This window comes from Chanodichthys erythropterus, chromosome 14 (genome assembly GCF_024489055.1).
Source record: "Chanodichthys erythropterus isolate Z2021 chromosome 14, ASM2448905v1, whole genome shotgun sequence".
NCBI lineage: Eukaryota > Metazoa > Chordata > Actinopteri > Cypriniformes > Xenocyprididae > Chanodichthys > Chanodichthys erythropterus.
Genome location: NC_090234.1, coordinates 11054505 through 11067430, shown reverse-complemented (window position 1 = coordinate 11067430; position 12926 = coordinate 11054505). Strand labels below are relative to the sequence as shown.

The 12926-nt window shown below is 36.6% G+C and overlaps 1 protein-coding gene across 4 annotated transcripts in view; it reads right to left on the bottom strand.

The window, feature by feature from the left end:
* Positions 1 to 465: 465 nt before the first annotated feature.
* Positions 466 to 12926, bottom strand: part of mid1 (midline 1) — a 46964-nt gene continuing 34503 nt past the window's right edge. For all 4 annotated transcript variants that reach the window (XM_067409731.1, XM_067409732.1, XM_067409730.1 and 1 more), the window contains exons 3-10: positions 10787 to 10882; positions 10358 to 10465; positions 8946 to 9094; positions 7446 to 7573; positions 6946 to 7089; positions 5759 to 5920; positions 5407 to 5614; positions 466 to 4514 (exon numbers count right to left, since the gene is read on the bottom strand). In XM_067409731.1, coding sequence (XP_067265832.1) covers positions 4166 to 4514; positions 5407 to 5614; positions 5759 to 5920; positions 6946 to 7089; positions 7446 to 7573; positions 8946 to 9094; positions 10358 to 10465; positions 10787 to 10882 — 1344 coding nt within the window. In that variant the 3' untranslated portion in view covers positions 466 to 4165. The remainder of the gene's footprint in view (positions 4515 to 5406; positions 5615 to 5758; positions 5921 to 6945; positions 7090 to 7445; positions 7574 to 8945; positions 9095 to 10357; positions 10466 to 10786; positions 10883 to 12926) is intronic.

Below are 12926 nucleotides of genomic sequence, written 5' to 3'. Positions count from 1 at the left end.
ACACATATACAAATTTCTATTTATACACACGCACACACACATTTATATACACACATTTATATACACACATATATACACATTTATACACACACACACACACATATACACATTTATACACACACATATACAAATTTCTATATATACACACACATTTATATACACACACATATACACATTTATATATACACACACATATATATATATATATATATATATATATATATATATTATATATATACACAAACACACACACACACTTTAGATAGCAATATATATTAAAACAAAATATTGATGATTGATCCTATAAAGCTTAACTTGCTGCTTCTTTAAAAACTTTAAACTGTAATGCGTTTCATTTTAATCTTTAATCTTCTTCAGCATTTCAATCTTTCATTGTAAACACAAATATCTGAATATTTTGGAGAGTCATATTTAATATTTAGAGGCGTTCACACTGATAATGGGACAAACTATTTTATTATTCCAGGGCAAATCATTTTTCACAATTTTTTTTTTTTTATTCAGAAAAAAATGATCTGAAATACAAAATATAACTGTAACACTGTACATTGAACCAGATTTGAGAAGCATTTCCAGAAAAGGGCAAAAAAAGAAAAACAAAAAGTGAATCAAATCATGCGCAGTGCAGCAGGTGCTAATCAATCTGCTATAAGACATTTCTAACAGAAGTCATTAACTGATCGTGACAAATGAAAATATTTAACTAGCATCCCTTTCTGCTTCGGGTCGAACTATCCAACACAAACCTCCGTGTGACGATGAAAACATCATCAAAGTTAAATAATTACTTGACTATAAACTCATTTCAGGATATATCCATACTTCTTACGTCACATGATAAGCATGCCAGCGAAGCGGGACCAAAACAATCCTGAAAATTAAATTAATCAAATGAAACGTCACAGTTTTCTTGCAGAGTTACAGGGTAAAGGTCAGATACATAGAAAAAGTGCACGTACAATATGGCTCTGTTCGGAATATCATACTGCTGTACTACTGTACTACTACTGCATTATTTAATAAGACGCTCGAAAATTATTTGTCAGAACTGTTCACATATTAACCACTTTATTGCCAATGTGCGAACAGCTTGTAGGGAACCTAAAAAACGAGACGATTGTTTCTAGGTTGTCTATGAAAGCCTGCAGATTTGTATGTGAAGGACTCGGAACGTTTTTGCCGGGAAAATCAAACGGTTACGTAGCCAGATCTGTCTCAAATAGCCTAAACACTTTATAATTATAACAGTGTAAATTTAATGACCTCATCTGTCGACATGATGCCGGTGAATCACAGAGCTGATGCTAGCATATCCACATCCACAAAACAGATGCTTCTTAACTGCTGTTTTCTGTCAGTTTTGTTGTTTATTTTGTTATTGAGAGGAAAGAGAGCAGCACAGATTTACATATTCATCTAACCGTCGCTCTCAGCAGCGTGGACGGCGTCGGGATGTTCGTCAACAGTAAAGGTTTTTACTTTTTACTTCTAAGCGAAGAATGAAAAGGTACGGAACCTTGTTTCCAACACCGAATAAAAAATAAAAAAAGATAATTGCGACTTTTTTCTCGCAATTGCGAGATATAAACTCACAATTGCAAGAAATAAAGTCTGAATGGCGAGAAATAAAATCAAGATTGCAAGAATTTATATCTCCCAATTCTGACTTCTTTTCTCACAATTGTGAGATAACGTCAGAATTGCGTGATATAAAGTAAAGACTTAAACTTGCAATTCAGAGAAAAAAGTCAAAATTGTGAGTTTATATCACGCAATTCTGACTTTATATCTCGCAATTGCGTTCATATCATGCAATTCAAAGAAAAAAGTCAATATTGTGTTTATATCGCACAATTCCAAGAAAAAAGTAAAAACTGCGAGTTTATGTCACGCAATTCAGAGAAAAAAGTAAAAATTGTGAGTTTATATCACGCAATTGAGAGAAAAGTAAAAATTACACGTTTATATCGTGCAATTCAGAGAAAGTAAAAATTGTGAGTTTATATCGTGCAATTCAAAAAAGTAAAAATTTTGTGAGTTTATATTGCGCAATTCAGAGAAAAATAAAAATTGTGAGTTTATATCGTGCAATTCAGAGAAAAATTAAATTGTGAGTTTATATCGTGCAATTTAGAGAAAAAAGTAAAATTTGTGAGTTTATATCACGCAATTCAGAGAAAAAAAATTAAATTGAGTTTATATCGTGCAATTCAGAGAAAAAAGTAAAAATTAAGAGTTTATATCGTAATTCAAAGAAAAAAGTAAAAATTGCGAGTTTATATCATATTTTTTTAATTCAGTGGCGAAAACCAGCTTCTATAAAGCCCTTTGCTGTGAGTATATCAGGCCTTGAATCACATTCAGTCTCTTGAACGTCAAGTGTGCATGAGCAGTAATTTGCTGCTGCAGTTCACTTAACAGCCACTGGTGTCGCTAAAAACAAGGCTTTCTGAATTCTACATATAACCCATATAATTACATAATCCAATTGTTATAAGAAATAAACTGTAAAATAACTTTATTTCCCAGCTAATAGAGTTTAGCTCACAGTATTGAGTACGCAGTAAGCTAGTATTCCATTCCGAACACAGCCGAGAAGAGCACCAGTCAGTCACACAGGAGCAGGATCACAACAGTAAATCATGTGAGTGTCAGCACTGATTCCATCTCATGAATTTGGTGTTCGCACACAATCTTACACAGACACTAAAACCCTAAAGAATGAGTAAATAAAGTGACTCGAGGTGCAGGAGACAGAAGAGTCATAAATAATTCTGCTCGGATGACAACTATTACGATTCAAGGTGCTTAATTATGGAATGTAGGTCAAGCGATTATTATTAGGTGAACCCGGGAACAGTGTTGTGGAATTTTCTTACAGGCAAACAGAGATTCTGGTCCAGTTCTGCAGGAGCCTGGTTTACCCTGTATTAACATCCATCTCAAATGATCACGTTTAGTAAAATATATCATCGAAATCGCTCAGTTGATTGATTATATTAAGAACTGCAAACATTTTCTGTATGTAAATATGCAAATGAGGCATTATCTAATTAAATATGCACTCATTTGCATACTTTTCCAGAGCAGAAATCTGAACTTTGTATAAAGCCAGATTCATCATTCCCGTTTGATTTTGTTGACATATTAAAGGTTTTTCCAGAGAGGATTCTCTTCACTCCATAAACCAGAAAATACTGTCAACAGACAGAAGAAAAATGTATTTTCATCATGTTTTTAGGAATGAAATGTTCTATAAACAAGGCGAATGATATATGAACAAAGCTTCAGAATATAGCTATGAATGAAACTGTAAAGTTTGTGAATGTAAAGCTGATGAAGTGGAGATTTCTGACGCAAATTAAAACTTAAAGATGCAAACAGATAAAGTGCAATAAAATAAACACTTAAAAGTGCATTTTTGATGTTTTCTTTCCACTAGTCTGGGAAAAAAAGCCAAAACAGCCCAAAATCTTAAAATTGAGCAGTGCATGAAAATAAAAAACAATATATTTGCCTGTAGTGTCCTGCCTCGAAGGGACATTCACCCAAAAATGATAATTCTGCCATCGTTTACTCCATAACACTTTCCTTCATCTTCGAAACACAAATTAAGATATTTTAATGAAATCTGACAGATTTCCGTCCCTCGATTGAAAGTCTGTTCAAACAAAACTCGCTTCTAAACATTCATAAAGAGACGGTAAAATAAATCCATATGTTTAGAGCGGTTTAATTCATATCCATTCATATGGATTTATTTTACCGTCTCTTTATGAATGTTTGGAAGCGTCAGAGATTTCTCAGACTTCATTAAAAATATCTTCATTTGTGGAAAGGAAAGTCTTACGGGTTTGGAACGACAAAAGAGTGAGGAAATCATCACAACTTTCATTTTGATGTGAAATATCCCTTTAAATCTGCCAAGTTTGTGGTTTTCCAGCAGAATTGGGCTCCTTGTAAACTCTTTCCGCGGATTGATTTTTCTCCGGTGGTTTAAAGGTTCGACAAATTGCATAAATTGACTGAAATGTGTGCACTGAAAATGTGTGTTTTAGGTATGAGAGTGGCATATGTGTTTTTGAGTTGGTTCTGGTACACAACCCTTCATCTGAGATGCATGTTAACAGCAGGTTTAACGGCTTCAGTCGTGCGGGTCACTGATCTCTAAGTGGTCAGGAATGGGCAGCCCCGTCAGGACGGTCAAGCACTTGTTCCACACGCTGAAGACGGGGCAGATGGGCTGTGAGAAGGCGATGTCGAAGGTGTAGAGGTGCTGTGTTCCCGCGGCGTCGTAGAACGCCAGAGAGCCGGAGTCGTAGTCCAGCAGGACGCCCAGACGCCGCATGTGAGGGGACGGCTCGATGGGAAACTCTTTACTGTTGTGACGCACGGCCCACGAAGTGTTGCAGCGGCTCAAGACCCACGACGCCGAGTCCTTACCGACCCAGCCGTGTTTGGGAGCAGATTTATATGCGATGCCAATGGCAAACCTGGAGGGAATTACAGAGCATCAGTACAGCAGGCTTCGGTTATTATATTAGAACAGTTACCGTTTGGAACAATTAGGACTTGTTTCTGAAAGATGGAAAGACTTATCAGTAAAAACAGTGAAATATTGTTATAATATAACTTTTAGTGTCACCTTATTTATTGCCTTTTTCACCATCACACATTTTAGAAAACATTATAAATTAGGTTTCACTGAAAAGCTTAAACACAAAATTCATCCTGCGAAAAACGTTTTAAAATTTGACATTGCATTATCATGAAAATGGTACTTAAAATCATTTTAGCGGCTTAATTTATTTGATACTTTAAACACGACTTAGACTCTTTAAGGTTAAAAAGGTTAGACTAACATTTTAAAGTGTTTGTGAACTACAACCATTAAAGTTCAGATGTGTGGTAAAAATGAAGCTAAATACAAATGTAAAAAAAAAATTACAAAAGCACAACAAAATGACTAAAACTGAAATAAAAATTAAGCTACAAAAGAGGTAAAAAATAATAAAAATTACAAAAGCATATAAAAGTACTAAAAATGAAGCTAAAAAGAAATGTAAAAGAAATAAAACAAAAAAATTGCAAAAGCCCATAAAATTACTAAAGCTGAAATAAAAATTAAGCTACAAAAAAGTAAAAAAATAAAAGCACATGACAAAATTACTAAAACTGAAATAAAAATCAAGCAAAAATAATATTTAAAATAATAAAAATGACAAAAGCACAAAAAATTACAAAAACTGAAAATATATACAAATACAAGCTAATTTAAAATAGTAATAAATACTAAAATATTACATAAATAATACTAAGTGTCAGCAAATGGCCAATGAAAGAGTGTAAATCTCCGCTGACCCGGTGTGTGTGCGTGTGTTTTACCATGTGCTCCCTCCGATCAGAACCTCCCAGTAGTGCCGCCCGCTGTCAATGTACACGTTCCCCGTGACGCCGTAGTTCCCCGTGCCGCCGAAGCGGTCCTGAGCGTGGCTCTTCATGGACGAGGCTTCGTCCCGCTCCACCGTCAGATTGTCATGAGAGACCTTTAACTTCCTGTGAGCCGACTTGGGGTCAAGCTTAAACGGCTGACCTGCGATTCAACAACAATGCCATTACTGCATCTGTTAGCAGTGACAGTGACTTCTGGAACATTCAGGACATCCTAAAGTATTTTACGCTGAGCTCAAAGACACTAAACTTCAGTGGATCTTATAATAGAAATGTGTGAACTCACTGTTTGTCTTGAGTTTTCCCGGCGGACTGCTGCGGCTCCCGGCCTGATTCATGGCCTTCACGATGAAGATGTACCTGGTTCCGCTCTGCAGGCCGTGAACGGTGTAGTGGTTCTGCTTAATGTTGGGCACGATCATCCAGCTGTCCATCGAGTTACACAGACCTGAAACAGCAGAGACATTTAAAACATCTGGACCATATATTGAAATGAACAAAGGTTCATATGCAGTTATTAAAAATAGATTTGCATGTGCTATTTTAGAAAGTTAAAATCATTTCAGACTTCGTTCTAGTATTCCTGCAACTACGTATATATGTATAGTTAGAAACAAAACATAATTTTAATAAGTAAATCTATCCCAGCAGGATTTCACACACATATATATATATATATATATATATATATATATATATATATATATATATATATATATATATATATATATATATATATATATATATATATATTTTTTTTTTTTTTTTTTTTTTAAATTTTGTGGCAACATTTCGGAATTGCAACTTGATCATGCATCGATCACAAAATCCGGGCAGCACTGACATTTACATTTATATATACTACAAATAAAATTCATATCAATTCACACTCATGATATTTGTGAATAAACTCACTTTATTTCAGACAGACGAGGGAAATAAAGTGTCTGGAGTAGCTGTGAAGCGTGACAAAAGCAGAAAGACGGTTCTGACGATCAAAATGGCAGCCATCTAATTTTATCGCATGGAGATGCATCACGTGCTTCGCGTGCATTGGTTCTGTGTTTTACATTCGTCCTCAGATCTGCCTGACACCAGCGGTTGCTCTTTAAGTACGCCGTGACCTTATTCACTCAGTAAGCTTTTCCGTCTGCAGCGGCCTCGTCTTCAGGCTATTCTCGACTCATATTGTACATTATAATCTGCTCTACTTTCTGTCTAATCCACACATCTACGCGGATACAAAATCAACGACACATTTCTGGCTGAATTCTGTTTGCTTTTGTGTCATAATACCATCACAACCCCTGCAGTGCTTTATGAAGTGCTGGATTTATAATAAGATCACAGCGCGAGATGATTCGATTTCTTCAGATAATGGCATTAGAGACGGATACGGTCGACCTGTATATTACAGACAGCTCATATGGGCCGAGTTTGATTTTCTGTTGACTTCCTGCTCGGTTTACTTACTGACAACATTAGCCTGGCCGGTGGAGATGGTATACTGGAGTTCATATGAAACCACGCTGAATTCATCCTCTGATGTCCAGTGGACTGTGATGGTGTCGTGAGATGCCGTGCAAAGCTCCTCACGGATGGTGGGAGCGTTCGGAGCTGTGACAAAACAACAGATTTCAGAAAAATGTTTGTGTCTTATGTCACACATCTCACATATGCAGTGTGTCAGTGTCCCCGCCTGTATTAATATTCACACTGCACGCAAAAGGCCAGAAACATACGCTTGACATTATTTACTGTACATACAGTAACATGCAATGTTAAACAAACATAAAGCTGCAGTCACAACTCAGATAGCTAAAGTAGTTTCACTTCATGAGCAGGAAATTATCTTCAAACTGTTTCTGCACCATGACACCAGAAAACTTGAATATGTATAACAGAACAATAGAAGTAGAACCTTTTATATATTAGCTGCATGATTTTACATACAAACCAAGCATTGAACCAACCTGTGAGATAATCCAGACCTTCCAGCATCTTCTTCTCTCTGGAAAAGTCCAGTGCGAATGCGTCAAACGCGTCATTTAGGTTGATCTCCGGAATCAGGACCTGTGAGGACGCTGTTGCCATTGAGACTCTGTAATTATATAACATGAAATGGGTTAAGAAAAACTAATAGAGTCCACAAGTTGATGTATAAACTTATCTATTTGCTTCCATTGTATCTTTTGCACTAGTTAGGAAGCCAAGCGTGGATTTCTGCAGATTGGAGTAATGGGCATGCTGAAAGGTAGGGGGCGTATCAAAAGGTAGGGGGCGAGTTGAAAGGTAGGGGGCATGCCGAAATGTAGAGGACGAGTGGAAAGGTAGGGGGCATATCAAAAGGTAGGGGGCAAGGCGAAAGGTAGTGGGTGTGCCAAAATGAAGGGGGTGTATAAAAAGGTAGGAGGCGTGCTGAAAGGTAGGGGCATGCCGAAATGAAGGGGGCGTATCAAAAGGTAGGAGGCGTGCCATAAGGTAGGTGGCGAGATAAAAGGCAGGGGGCGTGTCGAAAGGTAGGGGGTGAGGCGAAAGGTAGGGGGTATATCAAAAGGTAGGAGGTGTGCCTTAAGGTAGGGGGCAAGTTGAAAGGTAGGGGGCGAGTTGAAAGGTAGGGGGTATATCAAAAGCTAGGAGGCAAAGCGAAAGGTAGAGGCAGTGTTGAAAGGTAGCGGGCGAGTCGAAAAGTAGGGGGTATATCAAAAGCTAGGGGGGAAGCGAAAGGTAGGGGGCATATCAAAAGGTAGGGAGCATGCTGAAAGCTAGGGGGCATATCAAAAGGTAGGGGGTGAGTTGAAAAGTAGGGGGTGTGTTGAAAGGTAGGGGGCATGCCGAAATTAAGGGGGCGTATCAAAAGATAGGAGATGTGCCGTAAGGTAGGGGGCGAGTCGAAAGGTAGGGGACGTGTTGAAAGGTAGGGGGCATATCGAAAGGTAGGAGGCGTGCCGAAATGAAGGGGGGCGAGTCGAAAGGTAGGGGGCATATCGAAAGGTAGGAGGCGTGCCGAAATGAAGGGGGGCGAGTCGAAAGGTAGGGGGCATATCGAAAGGTAGGAGGCGTGCCGAAATGAAGAGGGGCGAGTCGAAAGGTAGGGGGCATATCGAAAGGTAGGAGGCATGCCATAAGGTAGGGGGCGAGTCAAAAGGTAGGGGCGTGTTGAAAGGTAGGGAGCATATCAAAAGGTAGGAGGCATGCTGTAAGGTAGGGGGCGAGTTGAAATGATGGGGGTGTATCAAAAGGTAGGGGCGAGTCGAAGGGTAGGCCACTAACTGCTCTCTAATCGCTCTTGCAGTACTTTGATGTCATACACTGCTAGGGGGCGAGCGCCGCTTAGGTTCTGCGCAGCGCCGCTTCAAGTCGAACACACCTATTGTGTACCTTTCGACACGCCCATTACCCCGACCTGCAGCTATTCCAGTCTCGCTGCAGCCAGTTCTACTCTAGTGTGGCATTATGTCATGTTTTCTCACCTCTCTGAGATGCTCTTTGCAGTTTGTAGGAATCGAGCGTGATCGGTCTCTTTCAGAGCCTGATCCGCTTGAGCGATGAGGGAGGACGATCTCTCCACAAACTGTTTGCAGTTAGCTATCTGTTGAGCTAGCTTTCTCAGCCGAACCACCTACACACAGACAAACACGTTATGAGACCGAAAACAGGCCATTAGGATTGAGATACACACAGACTTTACTAAACCAACATTAAAAGATGGCTTTCATTTTCTTGTGAAATAAAAAGGCAAATGATCATCCATTTTGGCATCAAATCTAAAAGGGCTTTTTGTGTAAACAGAAATATACATGTCAAAACTAAATCCATAATATCACATTGTCTGAATAACTAACCCTCTCACTTTGGCGATACACAAGTGGCCTTTGACACCGACACACAGTAAGGAAGGAAACAGAGTTTCCTCTGAGAGAAAATCTCAAAGCCTTTTGTTCTTTCCCATTTGAAGTACAACGAAATTTAGAGTGGCAGCTTTTAAAGAGCAAGAGACACCACACAACCTTTGAAAGTTTGGGGTCAGTAAGATTTTTACTTTTATTCTGCAAGAACGCACGACAGTAAACACATTTATCTTCTCTCAGTAAAGACTATATATTATATTGCTATATATTTATATTACTCTTTCAAAAATACGGACAAATCTTACGACCCCAAACTTTTGAACAGTAGTGTGAACTTACAAAAAAAGTAAGAACAATTTTAAATTACAAGTATACAGAAAGAGGTACACGCTAAAATATATGCAATATTAATGTACATATAATACAATAATTTAAAATATAATTACAATAATTTGTTTCAGAAGCAGAGCAAGTTTTACTAAAACATTATGAAGGCAAACAGACCAGGAACATACATTAAGAAAGTAAATATTTTTCAAAACAATATTTAAAATTTCATGTTGACTTTAACAGTGACCACTGAACTATTCCTTAAAGAAGTCATGATTAACTATAATATTTTTATGCAAATAAAAGGTGCAATCATAGTTTAAATGTTTGAGGTCTGTAAGATTTTTTAATGAAATAAGTCTCTTCTTTTCAACAATGCTGCATTTATGTGATCAAAAATACAGTAAAAATTTTGAAATATTATTCCAGTGTAAATCATCTGTTTTCTACGTGAATATATAGTAAAGTGTAATTTATTCCTGTGATCAAAGCTGAATTTTCAGCATCATTACTCCAGTCTTCAGTGTCACATGATCCTTCAGAAATCATTCTGATATGATGATTTGATGCTCAAGAAACATTTATGATTATTATCAATGTTGAAAACATTTTATTATAAATGTCTTTACTGTCTCTTTTGATCAATTTAATGTGTCATTGCACTAATTTCTTTACAAATGAGATGACTATGTTGATGATCGTACTTTTCCCTCTTTTATTTTGGTCCCGATGATTTGTCTCCTCTGCTGTACGATGTTGATCAGCGTGTCACACTCTTCCGTCAGTTTGCTCTCCTGATGAGCCGCGTTGTGCTGAAATCAAAACAAGCAAATCAGCGGAAATGTCAAAAATAACACAAAGTTATGTGCAACAATAAAATATATCAATGTTGCATAAACAGCTCATCCAATCAGAGAATCAATAAGAGTCTGAACTGAATTACTGTCACAAAAACATGTTTTCAAGCTTACAAGTGATAAATAACAATAAAAACTTTGGTAAATAAGTAAAACAACACGGGGAAAGTGCCTGACTTCCTCTTATCGTCCGTTTTATTTTTTATATTTTAAAGTAAATCGCTAAAATCAAGTCAATATCATATAAGAAGCTTAAATGCAGCTGTCCGGCTTTACCTCCACATGTTGGCACGTCTGGATCAACTTCCCCATGAGGTTTTCCAGCTCGCTGTTCCTCTTGATCAAATTGCTGAGGTTGGAATCCAACATTTGCTGAGGAAAAACAACAGCAAAGCAGCAACATCAGAAAAGAGTGCCAGTTCACATCAGTGCAGCACAGTTTAACTCATTGAGGGAAAAAGTGATCATCTACCAAACATCCTACATCCATAATTCAGTGTGGCGGTTTCTGCTCCTTCGTTTGAAGCAGGGTCTCGCGCACCGATGCACCAATCTGTCGCTCAGCACGTCAAACAGCGTCTGGCTGAAGCCCGCGGGCCCAGCGTTCAGACTCGTCATGGGGGAGGGAATAGAGCGTCTGTCACGGATTTGGAATTAGAAAAAAAGTAGATCGAGTGTATTTGATGAGCTTTAACCCAGAAGCAGCTTGTGCTTCACCTTAACGTCCGAGATCACTAATGCAAACGCTTTTATTGTGCATAAACATCATAATAATCTGAGTGACAGAAAAACATGAAATAAACCAGAGAATCTGATTTTAAAATGTAAACCAAAGCTGTTATTCAAGTTCAAGCTATTTATAACTGAAATGTACTAAATTGCAACTTCATTATACTCCCAAAAAAAAAAAAAAAAAAACTGTAAAAAAAAGAAAAAAAAGAAAAAGAAACAAATTTACACAATACAATATACAGTTTTCCACTGAAACAGTTATATTCTATAAAAACAATGCATTCTGGGTAATATTATTTGTCATTTTCGAGAAAGTAGCCTACAGGCCTCTTTTTAAAAAAAAAAATACAAATATTACCTAGAATGCACTGTTTTTATGGTATATTACTGTTTCAATGGAAAACGGTATTATACTGTGTAAATTTGGTTCTTTTTTTACTGTTATTTGTTTAGTATGTATTGCAAATGTGTGAATACAAATATATATATATAAATATATGCCATCATTAGAAATGACATTAACATATATTTGTTTACTATAAATGCTTGTCAGTACATTCAGCACATTCTTTAACCATGTTAAACCTCACCAAATCTGCATTTATTTGATCAAAAATACAGTAAAAATTTCATTTTTTTTAAATAAATGCTTGAACTTTCTATTCAAAGAATCCTGAAAAATAAATGTATGATGGTTTCCACAAAAATATGAACTGTTTTCAACACTGATAATAACTTAAGCATTTATTTGATCAAAAATACTGTAAAAATTTTGAAATATTTTTACAGTGTAAATCATCTGTTTTCTGTGTGAATATATAGTAAAGTGTAATTTATTCCAGTGATCAAAGCTGAATTTTTAACAAAGTAAAAATGTCACTTTTGTAAATCTGATGATCATTTTCTCCAGCATGATTTAAAGTAAATCTGATGCATGTCACTAATTTGCTTAATTGTTTAGTGACCTAGAACCAGAGCAGAATAATAAAAATATCTTAATTTTGAAAAAATATTTAATTAGTATTAAATATTTAATATTTTAATGAATATCATCTGAGTCATAGGTCTGGCCAGTAAATAAAACAGCAAAGGCATGTAAAATATGAGATTTGATATGTTCATTTGTAAAGATAGAAAATGAGGTCGGTGAGTTCAAACGATGACAAGAGACCAAAGAGAGCATGTGTAATGTGCACAACGCTAAAAATAGATGGAAACCACATTCTGTGCTGGAGATCTGATTTACTGTATGACATTTAATTCTGTTTATCTTTGGGATTTTAACCCAAATAGCAAATGTGAAAAACAAACCCACCTCATTTTGGGAAAGTGAAAAGATGCAGCAGATTATGAACAATCATGAATATTGCAGTAACGGAGTCGCTTCTTCAACTAGTAAAGTGGCGCAATAATGCAAAAATGAAACCAAGTATTCAATTATAGATTTGACATAATCATGTCCTGCACGTTTGGAAGTATGCATGCAGAATTAATCATGCAATGCAAGATTTTGCACTTTAGAAGCAATAAAAATCTGTATTACAATGTTGGCTATAATACTTTTATTGCAACTTTATCATAAATAATTGCATCCACAACCCTGATTCTGACAAAAATACAAGATTAAACCTGTTCAGCAGCATTTGTAGATGTGCAAAACACTGTAAATGATCCTCACTGATGA